This window comes from Stegostoma tigrinum, chromosome 46 (genome assembly GCF_030684315.1).
Source record: "Stegostoma tigrinum isolate sSteTig4 chromosome 46, sSteTig4.hap1, whole genome shotgun sequence".
In the NCBI taxonomy this organism is placed as follows: domain Eukaryota; kingdom Metazoa; phylum Chordata; class Chondrichthyes; order Orectolobiformes; family Stegostomatidae; genus Stegostoma; species Stegostoma tigrinum.
The window spans coordinates 554,331-578,462 of NC_081399.1; the positions used below are offsets into that span (position 1 = coordinate 554,331).

Below are 24,132 nucleotides of genomic sequence, written 5' to 3' on the forward strand. Positions count from 1 at the left end.
GGTTGAACGTTGGTGCAACATTTAAAAGCCATGGATGCAAGAATAGGAAGGATCTAGCAGTATATGGGCCAAATGTTGAAACATATAACTAGATTAAGGTTCAAATCTTCTCAAAACTCGCTATAACTAGATTAATGTAGAATATCTGCTCGGTATGGAAGGTTTGGTCTGAAGAATCTGTTCCTGTGCTTTATTTCTGTATGACTTTATGATAGGTAAAGGTTCTTAAATTTGAACCCAATCTGATAGACAGTCTGAAAAAGCATGCCAAAATGGTACTAATGATTTGTCTTCTATATTTTTCTCTGAAAGCCAGCAGGTAAACAATTAGAAAGCCTCACCATCACTTGTGGAACATTGATTGAGAATAGTTCAGAGCCACAGCATTGCGCCCAGAAGGAAAATACTCAGTGACCAACAAACTCTGACCAATGCATGGACACTCACCGTTGACAAGAGGTTGTGTTTTCACATTACTACAGCTGCAAGGCAACATCTCTGGCAAAATCCTTGTGTCCAATCTTATGAGCTCTGCATGTCAATGAGGTGTTTGACTTGGCTTTGATGCTGAACTAAATTAGGTATGACACCTCTCTCTGTCTCGCACTTCTCTCTTTGTATATATAAATGTTACATATATATATATATATATATATATATATATAGGCATGTGATTATACTTACATGTGTTTCATAAATAACGCATTAATATATAGACAAGTCGAAACAAGTCACACACACACACACACACACACACACACACACACACACACACACACACACACACACACACACACACACACACACCTATATATATATAGGGTATTTTTATATATAATTATATGTATTTCCAGGTATCTGTATAAACCTGTGATTGTTTAGAGACTTGCGAGCCTACCTTGTTTGGATCTGGAATGTAAATGTTCAGCATATCAAAGCCACACTTATTGAGTCCAGGTCTTTTACATATTTCTTGCACTATTTGCATCATTACTCTCTAAAGAAGAATACAAATGCATTATTCGATCAATAGAAACGTGTTTGCTCCTTTAGTATCAAGCATCTCATGAGAAAATATACTTTATACTTTGTTGGAGGTGTTCAGACTCTTGCAAGGACTCAAAGAATGTCACAGTTATTAAATTGCAATGAATTCAGCTCAACTCAAAGCTGCATTGAAGAAAATACAGGCCCAATTGAGTAACATTTGTTAGCCCTTCCAGCAATAATGAGATTTTAAAAACTCATCTGCTTATTTTCAGTGTCTATTAAAATCTAAATGTGTGCTGACTATTTCTTTTTGCAGCAGTTTCAGACTGATTAAGTTTCAAGGCTTTCAGTAAAATAAAACTTCTGGTACCGAACTAATTTGTAACAACAACAATGGTACACTTACTCTGAGGAACAATATAGATTACTGGCTCAAATATTAAACTGAGGACTAATAACAAAATGTAACGTAAATCAGAAAGAGTCGCCTGGTCAAGTAAGTTCCGGCATAAAATAAGATGTGGCAGCTCTGGTTATGGTCTTAACTTTCCTTGCCTCCCCATCATCTGAAATGTTCCATTCACTTGCTGTTGAAGCCTCAGTTTAACTCAAATCAGTACTTTTTAATAAACTGGCTCCATTGCTTGTTGAGAAAGAGAACAACAACTGACTAACGACCCAGCAAGAGAAGGATTCATTCATCATTTCTGAATTTCATTTGAAAATTTTGTTGACCAAACGATGCAAACTATCTACCAAACCGTCAGACTCATTATCTGCTTGAAATAGGACAATTGATGCAAAAATGAAAATGGAAAGAATCTCCAACCCAACAAAAAAAAATACTGTGTGCAGTGACAGTGCAAAGCAAAAAAAAAGAAGAGTGGGAAATGGGAAAGGACAACAGAAATGCAAGAATTTATACATGTGAAAATGTGGCTGATACATTGAGTAAATTATTTTATCTTACCAACCATTTCTGTTGGTGATATACATTCCTGCACAATTTTGGCACAGGATCTCATCAGTTACCATGTATGTTGTGGTGGCTCAGTGGTTAGCACTGCAGCCTCACAGCACCAGGGACTTGGGTTCAATTCCAGCCTCGGGTAACTGTCAGTGTGGAGTTTGCACATTCTCCCCATGTCTGCGTGGGCTTTCTCTGAGTGCTCCGATTTCCTCCCACAGTCCAAAGATGTGCAAGCTAGGTGGATTGGCCAGGCTAAATTGCCCATAGTGTTCAGGGGTGTGTGGATTGTGGGGGGATGGGTCTGGGTGAGATGCTCCAAGGGGCAGTGTGGACTTGTTGGGCCTAAGGGCCTGTTTCCACACTGTAGGAAATCTAAATCAAAGGAAGTCTTCATTATAAATCTTTGCACTTAAAGATGTCATTCTCACAAATGGAACAATGGCGTCGGCAAATATATTCCTGAGCAATGGCATTTCTATTATACTGCCGACATTCATATAAACACCTTGCTGAGTTGCTTTCACTATCTTTTTTTTACCTTTATTACATTTATGCTACGCTGAATATATTCTTGATGTCAACTCAGGATTGTTGCAAAATTAAAAAATAAGTAGGAACAACCATCAGGTGTTAGACTGAGATTGAGTGACTGGAGTGGAAATGTAAGCTCAGTTTCTATCTCTCCACAGATGCTGCCAGAACTGCTGAGATTCTTCATCATTTTCTGCTTTTGTTTATTTTAGGGTACACACTGTCAGATATGAAAATGATTTTCTGATCAAGACAAGCATAACTGCACTGGAGATCAATCCTCGCTATTTATCATTGAAGCATCCCTTTACTGTCTAGTGTTAATGCTGTTTAGCTAAAACAAATGAGTTAAAAGAAAAGAGATAAACTGTGTGTCTTTATATATCTTTATGTCTTTAAACATCTCCTCCCTACTGAAGACCAGGCGTGCATCATTCAAGTCAGGTGATCTGGACCAATGCAGATAATCGAGATATGACCTCCGCAAAGCCATAAGGGAGGCAAAGAAGCAGTACTAGACCAGGATGGAGGCCCAGACCTACCAAACAGACTCCTGATGTCATGGCAAGGCTTAAAGGCCAATATAGGATACAGAATGAAGCATTGTAAGATAGTGGACACTGGCACATTCCTTCCTGACACACTCAATACTTTCAAAGCTCGGTTTGAGCGGTGAACCACCGGGGTGGCAATGCCTGCTCTGACAGCCCCAGACACACCTATTCCCACGGTCACTGTTTCAAACATCAGATCAGTCTTCCTGGAAGCCAGTCCCAGAAAAGTGATGGGCCTGGACCGTTTCCCCAGCCGAGCACTCAGATCCTGTGTGCACCAACTGGTGAAAGCATTCACCAAAATCTTCAACCTCTCCCTCCTACATGCCAAAGCCCTCACGAGCTTCAAGAAGATCACTATCATCCCTGTACCCAAGAAAACACATGCAGTGTGACTTCAGTACTACCAGCCAATAACTCTGGCTGCAATAATGATGAAGTGCCGGGACAGGCTGGTCATGGCCCACATCAACTCGAGCCTCCCAGCCCTCCTCCATCCCCTACAGTTTTCCTACCAACATAAAAGATCCACAGAGGATGCCATATCCCGAGCCCTACACTCATCCATGGAACATTTGGACAACAAAATCACCTACCTCAGATTCCTGCCCGTTGACGACAGCTCTGATTTCAACACCATTATGCCCTCCAGGCTGATCTCAAAACTGTTTGACCCTGGTCTCAGCTCCACCCTCTGCAACTGGATCCTCAGCTTTCTGACCCACAGACAGCAATCAGTGAGGATAGGGAACTGCACCTCCTCCACAATATCACTCGAAACTGAAGCACACCAAGGATGTATCTCAGCCCCCTGCTGTATTGCCTTGACAGCCAACACTGTCTTGCCAAATTCTGAAAAAAAAACGCCATCAACAAGTTCACTGATGGCAGTGGAATGAATGTCTAATAACGATGACTCAAAATAAAGAAGGGAGATAATGGGCTTGGTGGCGTGTGCAACGAGAACAACTTCACTCCCAACATTGGCAAAACTGAAGAGCTGATCATCGACTTCAGACTGAAAGGAGCAAAACAGGCTCTCATCCACATCAACAGAATTGAGGATGAGAGGGTGAAGAGCATCAAGTTCCTCGAAGTGATGATAATCGACGACCTATCCTGGACTTCCCACATAGATGTGAAAGTCAAGAAGGCTCAACAAAGTCTCTCCTTCCTCAGGCAGCTCAGGAAATTTGGCATCTCCATAAGGTCCCTCACCAACAAACGGCGTGGTGTGGCATTTATACAGCTCACTACTGCAGGCAACATCATCAAAGACCCATCACATCCTGGTAATGATCCCTTACAACCTTTTCCATCAGGCAGAAGGTACAGAAGCCTGATCACACACACCAGGAGGTCAGGAACAACTTCTACCCAGCTGTTATCAGACTGTGGAATAGGCTCTGACATCAAATAACGTAACCTGCAATGTAGCCTGTATGCCTCCCAGTCTTTTTGATCTGTACATTCTTTTATTGCTGGTACCTACTTACATCATTTGTAAACAAAGCTTTTCATTGTATTCCAGTACTTGTGACAATAAAATCAATCAATCAATATAAAGTAGAAAGTCATGCTGCCATATTCGGATATATTTTATTTTACCTTTGTTTTTCACTTTCCATTGGCATGCAATGGGCACAGTGATCCAATTCCCCCTGAAGGGGAACTACTAGTACAATGAGCCGAGATACATACCTGTCTGTCACTCTCACGTCCGGCCTCATCAGCTTTGCTGAGGTAGAATCTCAGTTTCTCGCCATGTTTCTCGTTTATCTTTTCTACAACGTTCAGCGTGCGTTTACACAAGGCTTGTCCCATAGGGTCAAAGAAGACAAGGATCAGATCCGCCTGCTCACCTACAGCAAATGAGATAGTATAACATTAGATTCCCACACTGTGTTGTGAGGTTTTCCAATGTTTCAGTTGCACTTTCCGAGTGACACTCAAGGTCTTCGATGAAGTAAGGTTTCCTGAAAGTTGTCAGGTTGATGGTTTTGATTTTGATAACGAGAGATTTATGGTTTTAACAAATCTCAACTAGCAAGCTCCAGCTCCTACAAATTTGGTCAATGTGAGACAGCATTTTGTCAAGGTCCAATTCTAATTCTTGATGACTATCCTTGCGATATGCTTGCAAACACGTTACCTCCAATGAAAGCTTGGTGTCTCTTGTACCTGACCACAGCAATGTGCTCCCAGCTGATGAAGTAATCTGGCATTCCACAACTACTCACTGGAGTAATAATGCAGAATGGAGAAAAAATTTGGAAGAAAATTTATTTTTTATTTCCTTTTCATTAATGGTTTAAAGTTAATGAAATGACTTATAGAGCGTGGTGGCATGGTTTTAAAATTCCACATGACAGGATTTCAGTTTTAAGGATTAAAGGATTTTAAGGATTTTCAAGAGAACCAGAGGAACTACGGGTACAAGGAGAACATTCAGTGCCTCAAGTCTGCTTCTATCCTCAAATTGATTCTATCATGATTGAACTTATGTTGGCTTCAACTTCACCTTCAAAGGAAATTATCACTGTTTTTAACTGACATTGAAAAGATCATGGCGTGGATCCAAACTGATTGATCTGCTACCCTAGTTTTGAGTCATGGAAAGTGTTCATTGCTTTCTTATGACTTTGACACTGCACACTCGCCAGATTTGATGACTCTAATGTACCTTTACCACATCAATTAGTTCATGACATTGTACAATCAATAATTGTTACTTTCACGATGCAATTTGTCTTTTTTTTTAGCTTTTACACTTTATTGTCTTCCTTGGTTAATTGCACTCAGCACATGAGGTGTATTGCCAACAAATTTCTCCAACTGAATTAGCGAGGCTCCTGCAGTTAATCTTCATATTACTGATCCAATAACAAGGATGATTTATCAAATCTGAAGTAAGCATGTCAGATAATGATTAAGTTGTATTATGAGCACTTGACATCTCAGAATTTTGTGATTTAAAATAATAATTAATCACAGGTGGCACAGAAACTTGCGAAAAGTTGGATGTTCAGAAATTGGAATATTTTAATTCTAAACCTTATCCATGTCACGAGTTTGTTGGAAACTCACAGCAATATTAAATGACTGCAGTAGGAAGCTTGCACAGACTTTTAAAGAAAGATAACAACGATTGAGAGGCAGAGAGACAAAGGTGATGTGGAGACATATGAATGTCTGCTTTGTGTAGTCAACTGACAGAGGTGCGTTTGAGGGGTCTCTTTCTGTTTGATTGAAAATGAAATGAACAGGCAGGCCTCGTGAAAATCTGTGCATCATGGAATTAACAAATTAGGCCTTTCTATTGATGCAAAGTCCTAGATTAGCCCAGGTAAGTGCCAGAATGTAGAAAGGATACCAGGAGTTTCAACAGAGGAAACCTGAAACTTACAATGGAGTAGTTCTGATATTTCTACAGGAATTTTTGTAGTATAGTACAAATCAAAAGTAGCTATCAATTGTTAGATTGTTGAAGCAAGCACTATTTTCCCTGTCGATTGAAATATTTGCTGTCTGCCAAATCTGCAGATATGGTTTCTTAAATTTAATATCATAAAGCACAAAATTGTAGTCATCATTTCATTCTGCCTGTTACTAATGTACATGTCTCTTTTTTGAAGATATTCATCACAGAGACGAAATGTTCTTTTTTTTCCAAAAAACGTTTTTGCCCTTACAAATACAGACTAAACAAATTAGTGAGTTTTGAGAAGATTTGTAGCTCAGGTTGAGGTTCTGGATGTGAGTTTGCTCGCTGAGCTGGAAGGTTAGTTTTCAGACGTTTCGTCACCATTCTAGGTAACATCATCAGTGAGCCTCTGACAAAGTGCTGGTGTTATGTCCCGCTTTCTATTTATAGATATATTTATCTATTTATAAATAGAAAGCGGGACATAACACCAGCGCTTCGTCGGAGGCTCACTGATGATGTTACCTAGAATGGTGATGAAACGTCTGAAAACTAACCTTCCAGCTCAGCGAGCAAACTCGCATCCAAACAAATTAGTGATGCCGTCAAAACTGTACATGGGTGATCAAGTATTTCAGTGGGAGGCGAAGCCATCAGTTTACCTCATTTTAACGTGTGTGTCAGCAAGTCATACTGTCACTGAAGGTGATGTCAGTTAACTCAGATGGCCCAGTGACACTCACAGTATAGGTTTAATTCCAGCACTAGCTGAGATTACCATGACAGACTCTCCTTCTTAACCTCTTGCTTCGTCTGAGATGTCCTGACCTTCAGGCCAGACCACCACCAGTCTTCCCTCTCCAATGAGAGAGCAGCCTCATGGACTTGTAGGGCTATGATATCTTTACTTTTTCTGTGATAAGAATCAGTCATTAACCCTGAAGAAGGTCAGAAAACAGCTTGGTTAATCTAAAGTCAACAACACACAAATGCTAAAAAGGGTTACCCAGCCAGACCAATGCCTTATCCACATCGAATTCATAGGACATGTCTCCATCCACAAGGCCTGGGGTATCTATGAAGGTCACCAGGAAAAACATTTTCTGCTTTGAGGTGCTGATCTCAGTCGTCAGATAGTCTGTTACTCCTGCAGAAGCAAGGAATGTCAAAAGTAAATAAATGATTTTCATCTCATGCCTTTTGGTTTGCAAAGTTATGAATCAGTCTACTTCAAGGATAACAATGTTACTCACAACTAATGTTTGTGTTATTCGTTCACCTTCAGTATATGAGAGATATCATGAGTGGCTTAACATTGGCAAACAGAGCAACTTCAATTTTGTACAGAGTATTAATTATGGAGTAAAGCAGTAAGTTGCAGAATGTTATAATGCAGAAGGGACTCCATCACTTCAGGTCGGTTGTGCATGCTGCCTGAAATAATAATCCACAGATTGTTCCTCCCTCAGACGCTTCCTTCATGTGCCCACACTAGTCAATCCAAACCACTTTAAGAATAACTTTCTGTTTCAAGTAAATTCCACGCTCTTCTAGAATATGCCTTGCCAAATACATGCAGATACTTCATACGCATTCTGAACCATATTATACACCTGCTCCTGCTGCCTTTGGGGATCTATTCAATCTGCACATTAAGGTCTATCTTATCTTCAGATCTTTCAAAGGTCTTACCATTCAGAGGACAATCGCTTGCCTTGTTAGCCCTCTCCCAATGTAAGATTTTACACGTTTATTGGTTTAATTCCATTTGACACTGCTCTGCCTATCTGATCAGGCAATTAATATCCTCCTTCAGTTCACATCTGTCAACCTAATTATTTATCAACATACCAAACGTTATAACAGCTGTAAACTTTGTGATTATATCCCTACATTTATGTTGAAAATATTAATCGACGCCACAAGAACCATTGCCCCAACACCAAGTTCCACTGGACACCAGTGAAAGCCAACGTCCAGTTACAGAAGCATCCGTTCACCATCAAACTGTGCTACTTATCTCAGAGCCAATTTAGTGTCCAATGCACCATTGAATCCTGTGTCTGATGGACTCTCTGGCCTCTCTCATCAGTCTGTCATTAAAGTCCTTCTTCGAAGCTTTGCTTAATCCATGGAGACACATCAAGTGCATGACTCTCATTAACACTCCTGGGTACTTCCTCAAAAAGTGTCATCAGATTTATCAAGCACCACATTACTTAACAAACTGATCCTCACTGCCTCAGATAACATGCAGGACATCATTACGTTGCTAACACTGTGATTTCATTTGATTGATGTGACAGGCATAGCCATTATTTAGAACATAGAACAGAATGGCGCAGTACAGCCCCTTCAGCCTACGATGTTATACCATCGTATTACCATACTCTAAGATAAAACTACTCTGCATACCTTACATGTTGCTATCATTTCTTCTCCTATTCCATGTAAAATCTAAATTATTGTGAATGTACCTTCAATCTGTTCCAGAGCTTGGAATTGTGGATAGAGATGTAATGTAGCATGGCCCTGTGTAAACAAGGAAAATGATTAAAGACTACAGATGCAAAGTCCTGCCAACAGGTTTTTGTTCATAACACTGGTGATGTAAGACGGGTCGGTTAGCTCGGTTGTCTGAGTGGCAAGTGTACTCACTACAGTGACAACAATATACTGGATTCAATTCCCACACTTGCAGAGGTGATCATGAAAGATTCTCCTTCTCAACCTCTCCTTGCGTGAGACGTGGTGAACCTCAGAACAAATCACCATCTTTCTCTTTCATGAAATACTAGGATGATAGTGACTTTACCATTTGGTAGATGAGCTTTTGTAATAATATTCCAAAGAATGCAAATATGGAACCAGTCAGGGAGTGATGGTCGCAGAGTGTTAATGCGACCACAAGTAACTGTGAATCTCAGACCAACACTGTGGGGATATGGGCTCCAATGTCACTGTAGCCACGGAATTATTGCATGTGGAATGTATCTGGAATTCACCTAAGCATCAAAAGATCCTCATTTATGAAAACAGACAGAAAATATGATTCACTAAGACCACTTTAGGAAAGGAAATAGACCGATCTTTTCTCATGTGGCTGACACGAGACTCCACGCCAATAGCAGGACATCTGGCTCCCTAAGGCCATCTAAGCAAATATACCTGATGCCCTTATCTGATCTAGTCATTCCTGTGACTGCAGGCTCACAGCAATGTGGTTCACTCTTCCTGCAAAGTGCCCAGCAAACTAATTAGTTCAAGGGCAACACAAACAGAAATCTCTGGAGAAACTCAGCTGATCTAACAGTACCGCTGAAGAGAGAAAAATGGAGGGCAGTGGGGGAATCGTGAGTGATAGCTGGAGACAGAATCCAAGGAAGACAGCCAGGCAAGCAAAGGGAAGGATAATGGTGAGCCAGGAGAAAGAAAACCTGCTAATGGGGATCGCTGCTGTGTAAATATGGATTGCTTGCGCTGAAAGCAGCCCATGTCAGGCTCTAAAGTTGTTGAGCTCAGTATTAACTCCTGAAGGTTGTAGTGTCCTCAAGCGGAAAATGAACATAGAACATAGAACATTGCATCACAGTACAGGCCCTTCGGCCCTCGATGTTGTGCCGACCTGTCATACCAATCTCAAGCCCATCTAACCTACACTATTCCATGTACGTCCATACACTTGTCCAATGACAACTTAAATGTACTTAAATTTGGTGAATCTACTACCGTTGCAGGCAAAGCGTTCCATTCCCGTACTACTCTCTGGGTAAAGAAACTATCTCTGACATCTGTCCTATATCTTTCACCCATCAATTTAAAGCTATGCCCCCTCGTGCTCATCGTCACCATCCAAGGAAAAAGGCTTTCCCTATCCACCCTATCTAACCCTCTGATTATCTTATATGTGTCAATTAAGTCACCTCTCAACCTTCTTCTCTCCAACGAAAACAGCCTTAAGTCCTCAGCCTTTCCTTGTAAGACTTTCCCTCCATACCAGGCAACATCCTAGTAAATCTCCTCTGCACCCTTTGCAAAGCTTCCACATCCTTCTTATAATGCGGTGACCAGAACTGGACGCAATACTCCAAGTGTGGCCGCACCAGAGTTTTGTACAGAGGCAGCATAACCTCATGGTTCTGGAACTCGATCCCTCTATTAATAAAAGCTAAAACACTGTATGCCTCCTTAACAGCCCTGTCAACCTGTGTGGCAACTTTCAAGGGTCTGTGTACATGGACACCAAGATCTCTCTGCTCATCTACACTACTAAGAATCTTATCATTAGCCCAGTACTTTCCATTCCAGAGGAAAGGTCTTACAAGGGAAGGTCCTACCATAGTGCATCACCTCACACTTGTCCGCATTAAACTCCATTTGCCACCTCTCAGCCCAGCTCTGCAGCTTATCTATCTCTCTGTAACTTCCAACATCTTTCTGCACTATTCACAACTCCACCAACTTTAGTGTCTTCCACAAATTTACCAACCCATCCATCTACACCCTCATCCAGGTCATTAATAAAAATGACAAACAGCAGTGGACCCAACACCGACCCTTGCGGGACACCACTAGTAACTAACTCCAGGATGAACATTTCCTATCAACCACCACCCTCTGTCTTCTTTCAGCAAGCCAATTTCTGATCCAAACGGCTATATCTTCCACAATTCCATTCCTCCACATTTTGTACAATAGCCTACTGTGGGGAACCTTATCGAACGCCTTGCTGAAATCCATATACACCACATCAACCGGTTTACTCTCATCTATCTTTTGGTCACCTTCTCAAAGAACTCAATAAGGTTTGTGAGGCACGACCTTCCCTTCACAAAACCGTGCTGACTATCCCCAATCAAATTACTCTTTTCTCGATGATTATAAATCCTATCTCTTATAACGTTGCCCAACACTTCACCAACAACTGAAGGAAGGACATCTGGTCTCTAATTACCAGGGTTGTCTCTACTCCCCTTCTTGAACAGGGAACCACATGTGCTATCCTCCACTCATCTGGCACTATTCCTATAGACAATGACGATTTAAAGATCAATGCCAAAGTCTCAGCAATCTCCTTCCTGGCTTCCCAGAGGATTCTACGGTAAATCCCATCCAGCCCAGGGGACTTATCAATTTTCATACTCTGTAGGATTTCTAATACCTCTTCCTTGTGAAGCTCAATCCCACCTAGTCTAGTAGCCTGTATCTCAGTATTCTCCTCGACAACATTATCGTTTTCTGGAGTGAATACTGTCGAAAAATGTTCAGTTAGTGCTTCCCCTATCCCCTCTGACTCCACACATAACTTACTACTACGATCCTTGATTGGCCGTAATCTTACACTCGTCATTCTTTTATTCCTTAAATACCTATAGAAAGCCTTAGGGTTTACCCTGATCCTATCCGCCAACAACTTCTCATGTCTCCTCTCAGCTCTCTCTTTCGGTCTTTCCTGGCTACCTTGTAACCCTCAAGCGCCCTAACTGAGCCATCACATCTCATCCGAGCATAAGCCTTCTTCTTCCTCATGACCTGAGATTCCACTTCCTTTGTAAACCACGGCTCCCGTGCTCTACAGCTTCCTCCCCGCCTGACAGGTACATACTTATCTAGGACACACAGGAGCTTTTCCTTGAATAAGCTCCACATTTTCTAATGTGCCCATCCCCTGCAGTTTCCTTCCCCATCCTATACTCCCTAAATCTTGCCTAATCTCATCGTAATTGCCTTTCCATAAGCTATAACTCTTGCCCAGTGGTATACACCTATCCCTTTCCATCACTAAAGTAAACATAACAGAATTTTGATTGCTATCACCAAGCGCTCACCTACTTCCAAATCTAACACCTGGCCGGGCTCATTACCCAGTACCAAATCTAATGTGGCTTCGCTCCTTGTTGGCCTGGCTACATACTGTGTCAGGAAGCCCTCCTGCACACACTGGACAACAACTGACCCATCTAAAGTACTCAAACTATCGTGTTCCCAGACAATATTTGGAAAGTTGAAGCCCCCATGACAACTACCCTGTCTCTCTCACACCTATCGAGAATCATCTTTGCTATCCTTTCTTCGACATATCTGGAACTATTCAGGGGCCTATAGAAAACTCCCAACAGGGTGACCTCTCCTTTCCTGTTTCTAACCTCAGCCCATACTACCTCAGGTGATGAATCCCCAAATATCTTTTCGGCAACTGTAATACTGTCCTTGACCAACAAAGCCACACCTCCCTCTCTTTTACCATCTTCTCTGCTCTCACTGAAACATCTGAATGCCGGAGCCTGCAACAACCATTCCTGTCCCTGCTCTATCCATGTCTCCGAAATGGCCACAACATCGAAGTCCCAGGTACCAACACATGTTGCAAGTTCACCCATCTTATTCTGGATGCCCCTGGCGTTGAAGTAGACACACTTCAAACCAACTTCTTGCTTGCCAGTGCCATCTTGCATCCCTGAAACTTTATTTTGACGTCCCTACTCTCAACCTTTTCTATACTCGAACTACAAATTTGGTTCCCATCCCCCTGCTGACTTAATTTAAACCCACCCGAATAGCCTTAGCAAATTTCCCCCCAGGATATTGGCACCCCTCCGGTTCAGGTGAAGAGTATTCTGCTTGTAGAGATCCCACCTACCCCAGAAAGAGCCGTAATTATCCAAGAATCCAAAACCCTCCCTCCTGCACAATCCCTGTAGCCAGGGGTTCGACTTGGGCTGAGTTCACTGACTTCTTTAGCCCACATCCTCTGTCATTTATACCACTTTCCTAAGCTACCATTAATTCTGAAGAAAGATTGATGGACCCAAAAGATTTACTCGTTTCCCTCTCTCCAGATACTGCCAGGCCTGTTGAGTTTGGCCAACAATTTGTGTTCTTGTTTCAGATTTCCAGCATTCACAGTTTAGTTTTGCTTTATTTTACAGTTCAAACGCAGTTAGGTACGGCGAGCAAATCCTGATCTTGTCAGCAATTCCCTACTTCCTTTCAAAGAACAAAGTATCAGTACTGTATGTGTTAGTTTATTTCTTCAGTTGTCATGACGATAGCAACGGGATTGCAATTTGTCTTTCAGACACACAACTGGAAGCTGCATCTGGTCCCTATCAATGCAGGAATGGTCATTGGCCGAGCATTACACGATTCAAACTGGCCTAAATACTGAAATTGTTAGTATTGTTATTCAATAATTTCTGTTCAGTGTCACTGGGGCTGAGAAAGCGGGTCAAAGCCACCCGTGAAGAAGAGAATGATTTCAAATATGATGGTTACTAAGAATTCTAGTAAGTATACGCGAGAAGAGGCTCCCTGATCTTTCACATTAGCCACACGGCTGTTGGTCAGAGATCTCAGATGAGTGAAAGCTCAGCGATGATTCATGATATTACTCACCAGGAGTGACTCCCTTTTCTTTCCACTGGTGACAAATGTAAATCCTTGCGTCTCGGTTGCAACTCCTGTTTTCTGTATATGTTCCTCAATGTACCTAAAATTTTTAATGTTCAACATGCAAATATCATTCTTACAGTCTATGGGTTATAACACTGGGCTATTGCTGAGGAAAGACACATCTTGCTGAAAATGTTTGACCTGCTGAGACCAAGATAATTAGTGATGCACATCAACATAAAGGGACTACAATACCTTAATTCCATTGGAAGGGATAGCACATGAGATGATGAATAGATTGACTGATTGAGCTGTTACCATGGGGAATATATAAATCAGGCAATGGTTAATGTAAGAATTTAAATATTAACACAGGCTGGAGGGCTAATGTGTTAGATTTGGAAGTAGACGAGCACTTTGGTGATAGCAATCACAATTCTGTTATCAGTGATAATGGGAACTGCAGATGCTAGAGAATCCAAGATAATGAAATATGAGGCTGGATGAACACAGCAGGCCAAGCAGCATCTCAGGAGCACAAAGGCTGACGTTTCGGGCCTAGACCCTTCATCAGAGAGGGGGATGGGGTGAGGGTTCTGGAATAAATAGGGAGAGAGGGGGAGGCGGACCGAAGATGAAGAGAAAAGAAGATAGGTGCAGAGGAGAGTATGGGTGGGTAGGTAGGGAGGGGATAGGTCAGTCCAGGGAAGACGGGCAGGTCAAGGAGTTGGGATGAGGTTAGTAGGTATAAGGTGGAGGTGTGGCTTGGGGTGGGAGAAAGGGATGGGTGAGAGGAAGAACAGGTTAGGGAGGCAGAGACAGGCTGGGCTGGTTTTGGGATGCAGTGGGGGGAGGGGAAGAGCTGGGTTGTTTGTGTGGTGCAGTGGGGGGAGGGGCCGAACTGGGCTGGTTTTGGGATGTGGTGGGGGACCTGCACATCTGCCAATGTGGTATACTGCATCCACTGTACCCGGTGCGGCTTCCTCTACATTGGGGAAACCAAGCGGAGGCTTGGGGACCGCTTTGCAGAACACCTCCGCTCAGTTTGCAACAAACAACTGCACCTCCCAGTCGCAAACCATTTCCACTCCCCCTCCCATTCTTTAGATGACATGTCCATCATGGGCCTCCTGCAGTGCCACAATGATGCCACCCAAAGGTTGCAGGAACAGCAACTCATATTCCGCTTGGGAACCCTGCAGCCCAATGGTATCAATGTGGACTTCACCAGCTTCAAAATCTCCCTTTCCCCCACCGCATCCCAAAACCAGCCCAGTTCATCCCCTCCCCCCACTGCACCACACAACCAGCCCAGCTCTTCCCCTCCACCCACTGCATCCCAAAACCAGTCCAGCCTGTCTCTACCTCCCTAACCTGTTCTTCCTCTGACCCATCCCTTCCTCCCACCCCAAGGCGCACCTCCATATCTTACCTACTAACCTCATCCCACCTCCTTGACCTGTCCGTCTTCGCTGGACTGACCTATCTCCTCCCTACCTCACCACCTATACTCTCCTCTCCACCTATCTTCTTTTCTCTCCATCTTCGGTCCGCCTCCCCCTCTCTCCCTGTTTATTCCTGAACCCTCACCCCATCCCCCTCTCTGATGAAGGGTCTAGGCCCAAATCGTCAGCTTTTGTGCTCCTGAGATGTTGCTTGGCCTGCTGTGTTCATCCAGCCTCATATTTCATTATCCACAATTCTGTTGTTTACTTTAGTGATGGAAAGGAATAGGTGTATGCCACTGGGAAAGTTATAGCCGGGGGAAAGGCAATTACGTTGAGATTAGGCAAGATTTAGGGAGCATAGGATGGGGAAGGAAACTGCAGGGGATGGGCACATTAGAAATGTCGAGCTTATTCAAGGAAAAGCTCCTGTGTGTCCTATACAAGTATGTACCTGCCAGGCAGGGAGGAAGCTGTAGAGTGCGGGAGGTGTGGCTTACATTGGAAGTGGAATCTCTGGTCAAGAGGAAGAAGAAGACTTATGTTAGGATGATAAAATGTGAGGCTGGATGAACACAGCAGGCCCAGCAGCATCTCAGGAGCTCCAAAGCTGAAGTTTCGGGCCTAGACCCTTCATCAGAGAGGGGGATGGGGCGAGGGTTCTGGAATAAATAGGGAGAGAGGGAGATGCGGACTGAAGATGGAGAGAAAGGAAGATAGGTGGAGAGGAGAGAACAGGTGGGGAGGTAGGGAGGGGATAGGTCAGCCCAGGGGAGACGGACAGGTCAAGGAGGTGGGATGAGGTTAGTAGATAGGAGATGGAGGTGCGGCTTGGGGTGGAAGGAAGGGATGGGTGAGAGGAAGAACAGGTTAGGGAGGCAGAGACAGGCTGGGCTGGTTTTGGGATGCAGTGGGTGGAGGGGAAGAGCTGGGCAGGTTGTGTGGTGCAGTGGGGGGAGGGGACAAACTGGGCTGGTTTTGGGATATGCTGGGGGAAGGGGAGATTTTGAAGCTGGTGAAGTCCACATTAAGCAGAGGTTCACCTGCACATCTGCCAATGTGGTATATTGTTTCCATTGTACCCGGTGTGGCTTCTTCTACATTGGGGAAACCAAGTGGAGACTTGGGGACCGCTTTGCAGAACACCTCCACTCAGTTTGCAATAAATAACTGCACCTCCCAGTCGCAAACCATTTCCACTCCTCCTCCCATTCTTTAGATGACATGTCCATCATGGGCCTCCTGCAGTGCCACATTGATGCCACCCTTAGGTTGTAGGAACAGCAACTCATATTCTGCTTGGGAACCCTGCATCCCAATGGTATCAATGTGGACTTCACCAGCTTCAAAATCTCCCCTTCCCCCACCGCATCCCAAAACCAGCCCAGTTCGTCCCCTCCCCCCACTGCACCACACAACCAGCCCAGCTCTTCCCCTCCACCCACTGCATCCCAAAACCAGTCCAGCCTGTCTCCGCCTCCTTCACCTGTTCATCCTCTCACCCATCCCTTCCTCCCACCCCAAGCCACACCTCCATCTCCTACCTAATAACTTCATCCCACCTCCTTGACCTGTTCGTCTTCCCTGGACTAACAAATCCCCTCCCTACCTCCCCGCCTGTTCTCTCCTCTCCACCTATCTTCCTTTCTCTCCATCTTCAGTCCGCATCCCCCTCTCTCCCTATTTATTCCAGAACCCTCACCCCATCCTCCTCTCTGATGAACGGTCTAGGCCCGAAACTTCAGCTTTGGAGCTCCTGAGATGCTGCTGGGTTTGCTGTGTTCATCCAGCCTCACATTTTATTTACTTGGATTCTCCAGCATCTGCCTTTCCCATTATCACTTATGTTAGGATGAGATGTGAAGGCTCAATTACGGCACTTGAGGGCTATGAGGTAGCCAGGAAAGACCTAAAGAGAGAGCTCAGAAGAGCTGGGGGAGACACGAGACATTGTTGGCGGATAGGATCAGGGTAAACCCTCAAGCTCTCTATAGGTACTTAAGGAATTAAAGAATGACGAAAGTAAGATTAGACCCAACCAAGGATAGTAGTGGTAAGCTGTGTGTGGAGTCAGATGAGATTGGGGAATCGCGAAATGAATATTTTTCAACAGTATTCATTCTAGAAAACGACAATGTTGTCGAGGAGAATACTGAGATACAGGCTACTAGACTAGATGGGATTGAGGTTCACAAGGAAGAGGTATTAGAAATCCTTCAGAGGGTGAAGATAGATAAGCCCCCTGGGCCGGATGGGATTTATCCTCGTATCCTCTGGGAAGCCAGGGAGGACATTGCTGAGCCTTTGGCATTGATCTTTAACTCGTCATTGTCTGCACGAATAGTGTCAGATGACTGGAGGATAGCAAATGTGGTTCCCCTGTTCAAGAAGGGGAGTACAGACAACTCTGGTAATTATAGACCAGTGAGACTTTCCTCAGTTTTTGGTAAAGTGTTGGAAAATGTTATAAGGGATAGGATTTATAATCATCTAGAAAAGAATAAATTGATTAGGGATAGTCAGCACGGTTTTGTGAAGGGCAGGTCGTGCCTCACAAACCTTATTGAGTTCTTTCAGAAGGTGACCACACAGGTAGATGAGAGTAAACCATTTGATGTGGTGTATATGGATTTCAGCAAGGCGTTCGATAAGGTTCCCCACAATAGGCTATTGTACAAAATGCGAAGGATTGGAATTGTGGGAGATATAGCCGTTTGGATCGGAAATTGGCTTGCTGAAAGAAGACAGAGGGTGGTAGTTGATGGAAAATGTTCATCCTGGAGACCAGTTACTCGTGGTGTACCGCAAGGGTCGGTGTTGGGTCCACTGCTGTTTGTCATTTTTATGAATAACCTGGATGAGGGCATAGAAGGATGGGTTAGTAAATTTGCAGCCGACACTAAGGTCGGTGGAGTTGTGGATAGTGACGAAGGATGTTGTAGGTTGCAGAGAGACATAGATAAGGTGCAGAGCTGGGCTGAGAGGTGGCAAATGGAGATTAATGCAGACAAGTGTGAAGTGATGCACTTTGGTAGGAGTAACCAGAAGGCAAAGTACAGGGCTAATGGTAAGATTCTTAGTCATGTAGATGAGCAGAGATCTCGGTGTCCATGTACACAGATCCTTGAAAGCTGCCACCCAGGTTGACAGGGCTGTTAAGAAGGCACACGGTGTTTTAGCTTCTATTAATAGAGGGATCGAGTTCCGGAACCAAGAGGTTATGGTGACGCTGTACAAAACTCTGGTGCGGCCGCACTTGGAGTACTGTGTACAGTTCTGGTCACTGCATTATAAGAAGGATGTGGAAGCTTTGGAAAGGGTGCAGAGGAGATTTACTAGGATGTTGCCTGGTATGGAGGGAAGGTCTTACGAGGAAAGGCTGAGGGACTTGAGGCTGTTTTCATTAGAGGAAAGAAGGTTGAGAGGTGACTTAATTGAAGCATATAAAATAATCAGAGGGTTAGATAAGGTGGATAAGGAGAGCCTTTTTCCTGGCATGGTGACGGTGAGCATGAGGGGGCATAGCTTTAAATTGAAGGGTGAAAAATTTAGGACCAATGTCAGGGGTAGTTTCTTTACTCAGACAGTAGTAAGGGAATGGAATGCTTTGCCTGCAACGGTAGTAGATTCGCCAACTTTAGGAACATTGAAGTCGTCATTGGATAAGCATATGGACGTACATGGAATAGTGTAGGTTAGATTGGCTTGAGATCGGTATGACAGGTCGGCACAACATCGAGAGCCGAAGGGCCTGTACTGTGCTGTAATGTTCTGTGTTCTATGTTCTATTTCAAAATTTTGTTTTGAGAAATGAGCCAAAGAATGATTGTCATCTGTTAAATTTCACTGAAACTCAGGCTCAGTGTATGAATGATCACGGTGAAAATCGCACTGGAGGACAAGTTGTGTAGATTGTATTTCCACATTGATGATACCGAGGCAGGGATTCAATAATAGTAAGAGGAACAGGGGCAGTGAGGATCCTGAGAAATACAGCCAGGATTTCTGAAAGGAGCAGAGTCAAGGAGTGCATAGAAACAAGCAATCAATATGACCTAAAGGAGCAGAGGCAGTGTGGATGTGAGACCTGCAGTCAGTGTTGCTGAGAGGATCATAGGCAGTGTGGGCTCTGGGACAAGCAGTCAATATGACCTAAAGGAGCAGAGGCAGTGTGGATGTGAGACCTGCAGTCAGTGTTGCTGAGAGGATCATAGGCAGTGTGGGCTCTGGGACAAGCAGTCAATATGACCTAAAGGAGCAGAGGCAGTGAGGACCCTGGTATACATTGTTTCATTTATCCTTCTCAATTGGTTGGACGCCTCGTTTTCGGTGTAGAATGATGCCAACAGTGTGGGTCCATCACTGCACTGCCTGAAGTGACCATACTTTTGCACCCTTTTCCCTCGCGAGACATGGTGACGCTTATATTAAACCACCCCCATTCGCCTGTCTCTGACGAGGCAGTAAGTCAATGTTCTGGTAAAACTATCATGACTTTACCTTTTTCAGTCTTTGTGGCATTTTTCATCACTTGTTATCTTGTATAATTTCTCCTCGTGTAATGCTGTTCTTGTATTAAGAAACACTTTTTGTTAAGTTTTGTTTACTGCTTTGTAATTAAATAATGTATATTCTGTTCCATTTTCGACCAGGCACCCTGCATAAACGTCTCCCTAAATTAGTCAGATCATGCCACTGTTTTCAGAAATCCGCCCTATCTGCTGGAAAGTGACCCCTATGGCTAAGGTGGATGTCTGGATCCAGTGAATACTCTTCAGATATTTCCAGTGAATTGATCTGTCCCAGCCTTCCTCAATGCCGCAATAGAAAACATGGGATTAGTCTGCTCACCAATTGATGAAGGAACTTTTCCCAGCTGAATGGTTGCCCATCAGCATGACTGTAATTTTATTCCGTGGAGCCAAGAGTCTGAGCCCCAGCTGCTTGGCGATTCCCACCAGCCCTACCAACAGCAGATAGAAAAGAAAATTAGAGATTTTGTGTAAAGTCCATAAAGCTGGTACATTTGAATCAATGACATGAATATGTTCACCTGGTTAGAACTCAGTCAAAATGATTCACCCTTGACATCACTGATAAGTCATTAATATTGTATCAATTTCTCTTTGCTGCTATAACATAGCGTGCATCCGAATGAGCAAAATACCTTAATTTAGCAGACAGACTGTTTCCTTTCCATCTGTCTTAAGACAACATTTAAAGAAAGATAACGGGGTACTTGAGTGATGGTGACATTTAGTCACAGGGACTTGAAAATCTTTCTAACGGCCACCCCAGTCCGTGCCAGCCCCACCCCACATTGATCAGGACGAAATTTCAATCCATTACATGCTACGAGGCATGAACACAGAGATTCTTAAATTGTGAAACTTAATCAATGTCATATTAGTTTTCAATATGCTGTATAACAGTTTCCATTAAAAAATGAAGCGTTAACTTTAGCTTAATCCCATGCTCTTATAACTTGGAATCGACTTTAGGAACTGGATTTTATAACTCGTACGATGAAATAAAATCTCACTTTCTACTGATTTAATTATTTTCTCTGTCTCTATCTCTCTTTCTCTTTCTCTTTCTCCTTCTCCTTCCCTCTCTCCGTCTTCCTCCCAAATCGTAAGAATTTCACTCTGTCTTACATTTGTAATTCAATTCCAAATTTTCCTAATTTTTAGTTGTGTTGTTACAATCTCAGTTCTCCACCTTATCTATGCTATTTACAGAATATATCATATAATACATAAGCATGAACCAATTTCTTGCATATAAATTCTTGCACGGTGTTAAATAGACAAATAAGAATAAATATTTTCAGTTAATGTTTCGAGTCGAATGACCCAACCTCAGAATAGATCTGACGAAGGGTCATTCAACCAAAAACAATACATCAGATTTCTCTCCATGGATACAGACAGACAGGCGGAAATTTTCCAACATTTTTGATTTTTGAGTCTGATTTACAGCATCCGCGGTTCTTTCGGTTTTTATTTAAATGTTTTCAGTTTGTCATTACTGGAATTGATCATTAAAAGTGCAGCTAAATGTTTGGTTTTCAATGCACTGAATTAAAAAAAAATTGCTTCACAAAAATACATGAACATGCACGTATGAAAGACACAACTGACGCCTCGAATCAATTAAATTTAATCAATTAAATCAATTTAATCAATTAAAACGCCCATGATCTACCATGATCCCGATGAATGGTATAAAAGGCTCGAAGTGCTGAATGACCTAATCCTGCTCCAAGGGTATGTCGGTTGGCATTACAATCAATTTTCAGGGCAGGAAAGATTAAATATTAACTTTACGGCAAACAGTCTTAAAACAGGCTCAATAGTACAACTTTGAGTGGAGTGTTGGAGCAGATCTATAGTGACCATCCAGGGGAGCTTCTTGACGTAGTATTTAAACTGTCCAAGCAGAAGAAGTGTTATACAGGACATGGGAAATGAGCCCGCCCAAGTGACTGAAGTTTCATTGTGGGAACATTACACCATCAGTTTTAAGATAGTCATAGAGAGCGATAACAGCATTCCTTGGGTGAGGGTGTAAATTGGGGGAAGGCGAACAACAACAGTAGTCACGAATTGGAGAATTTTGATTCGAGGTAACTATTTGAGGATGTATTAATCTTAGGCATGTGGGAGTATTTCAAATGGCTGATCAGGAATGGCACCTTCCTGCAAGAATTAAGGATAGGTGTGGCAAGTTACGTGAACTTAGTTAACGAGAGACGTTATGATCTCGGCCAGAAAGATAAAGGAAGCATACATAAGGTCGAGGAGCATGTGAAGTAACAAAACCCTCGAAGTATACAAGGGAAGTAGGAGAAAACTTAAATAAGGAATTAGAAGGGCTAAAAAGGTTCATGAAATATCATTAGCAAAAAGGATTAAGGAGAATTCCAAGGCTTTTTATACACATATAGAAACCAAAAGGGTAGCAAGAGAAAGAATTGGCCCAAACAAAGACAAAGAAGGGAATATATGTGTGATGTAAAATAAGCAGGTGAGGTCGTAAATGAATAGATAGAACATAGAACAATACAGCACAGAACAAGCCCATCTGCCCTTGATGTTGTGCCAACCTGTGAACGAATCTAAGCCCATCCCCCTATACTATCCCATTATCATCCATATGCTTAGCCAAGGACTGTTTAAATGCCCCTAATGTGGCTGAGGTAACTACATTGGTAGGCAGGGTGTTCCACGTCCATACCACTCTCTGAGTAAAGAACCTGCCTCTGACATCTGTCTTAAATCTATTACCTCTCAATTTGTAGCTATGCCCCCTCGTACAAGCTGATGTCATCATCCTCGGAAAAAAGACTCTCTCTGTCCATCCTATCTAATCCTCTCTTCATCTTGCATATCCCTATTAAATCCTTTCTTAGCTTTCTTCTCTCCAATGAGAACAGACCCAAGCCCCTCAGTCTTTCTTCATAAGGCCTTCACTCCACACCAGGCAACATCCTGGTAAATCTCCTCTGCACATTTTCCAATGCTTCCACATCCTTCCTGTAATGAGATGATCAGAACTGTATGCAATATTCCAAATGAGGACGCACTAGCATTTTGTACAGATGCAGCATGTATCACCATTCACCAAAGAGAAGGCATTGGTGGAATATGATCTCAAAGGAGGGAGCATAGATTATCTAAACTAAGTTGCTATTACAAAGGAACAGGTGTAATGCATCTTAAGAAGTAATAAGATAGATAAGTCCCCTGGTTCTGGTAAGATATATCCCAGAATATTCAGGGAGGCAAGAGAACAAATTTTTGGAACAAAGAAGACATCGTTGTACCCTCTTTGGCCACAGGTGAGGTTTCACAAAACTGGAGAACAAGCAGAGAAGCCATATTATTTAAAGCTGAAGCATAGATAATCCAAAACATTACAGCTCCATCGTTCTCACGTCAGCAAAAGGAAAACTTTGGAAACAATTCTCAGGGACAAGATCTGTGTGCATTTAGAAGTAAATGGACTTATTAGTGATAGATAGCATGGTTTCGTGCAGGGAAGATCGTGCCTCACTAACTTGGTCAATTTTTTTGACCTGGTAATGAAGATGATTGACAAGGGAAAACCGGTTCATGTTGTCTACATAGACATCAGTAAACCCTTTGGCAAGGTCACTTTTGCAGACTCGTAGAAATGGGTGAATTCATTTTATATCGGGGATGAGGTGAAAAGATTGATACAGAACTGACTTAATCATAGGAGACAGAGGCAGTGAATGAGAATTGAATGAGGTTAGTGATATTCCACAGGGATCGGTGCTTGGATTTCTGCTGCTTGGGATCTATATAGGTGATTTGGACAAAAGTGTAGCTGGTCTAATTAGGAAGTTTGCAGACAACACAAACGTTGTTTGAGTAGCAAATACTGATGATGTTTGTCGGGGAAATAATGGGATATTGATAAGTTGGAGGTATGGGAAGGAAAATGGTAGATGAAGTTTAAATGTGAAGTGATTCGTTTTAGAAGTTCACATACATGTAGAAATCATACAATGAATGGCAGAACACTTAAGAGTATTGATATGCAAAGCGATCTGGGTATGAAGGTCCAAAGATCACTGAAGTTGGCGTGTCGGGTAGATAAGATAGTCTCACCTTCATTGCAAGTGACATTGAATATAAGGATGGACAAGTAATGCTGTAACTTTGGAGAAGTTCATTTAGGCCACACTTGGAATATTGCGAAAAGTTCTGGTTACCACACAACCAGAAGGATGTGGACAAGGAGGGCACAGAAGAGGTTGCCAGCGCGTTACCTTCTGTAAGGGATATTAGCGATGAA

The 24,132-nt window shown here is 42.9% G+C and overlaps 1 protein-coding gene across 3 annotated transcripts in view; it reads right to left on the reverse strand.

The window, feature by feature from the left end:
* Positions 1-24,132, reverse strand: part of LOC125449619 (uncharacterized) — a 38,897-nt gene that overhangs the window by 11,563 nt on the left and 3,202 nt on the right. For all 3 annotated transcript variants that reach the window (XM_048525464.2, XM_048525463.2, XM_048525462.2), the window contains exons 2-7: positions 20,158-20,269; positions 13,865-13,958; positions 8,947-9,001; positions 7,476-7,616; positions 4,747-4,907; positions 899-997 (exon numbers count right to left, since the gene is read on the reverse strand). In XM_048525464.2, the coding sequence (XP_048381421.1) occupies positions 899-997; positions 4,747-4,907; positions 7,476-7,616; positions 8,947-9,001; positions 13,865-13,958; positions 20,158-20,269 (662 nt within the window). The remainder of the gene's footprint in view (positions 1-898; positions 998-4,746; positions 4,908-7,475; positions 7,617-8,946; positions 9,002-13,864; positions 13,959-20,157; positions 20,270-24,132) is intronic.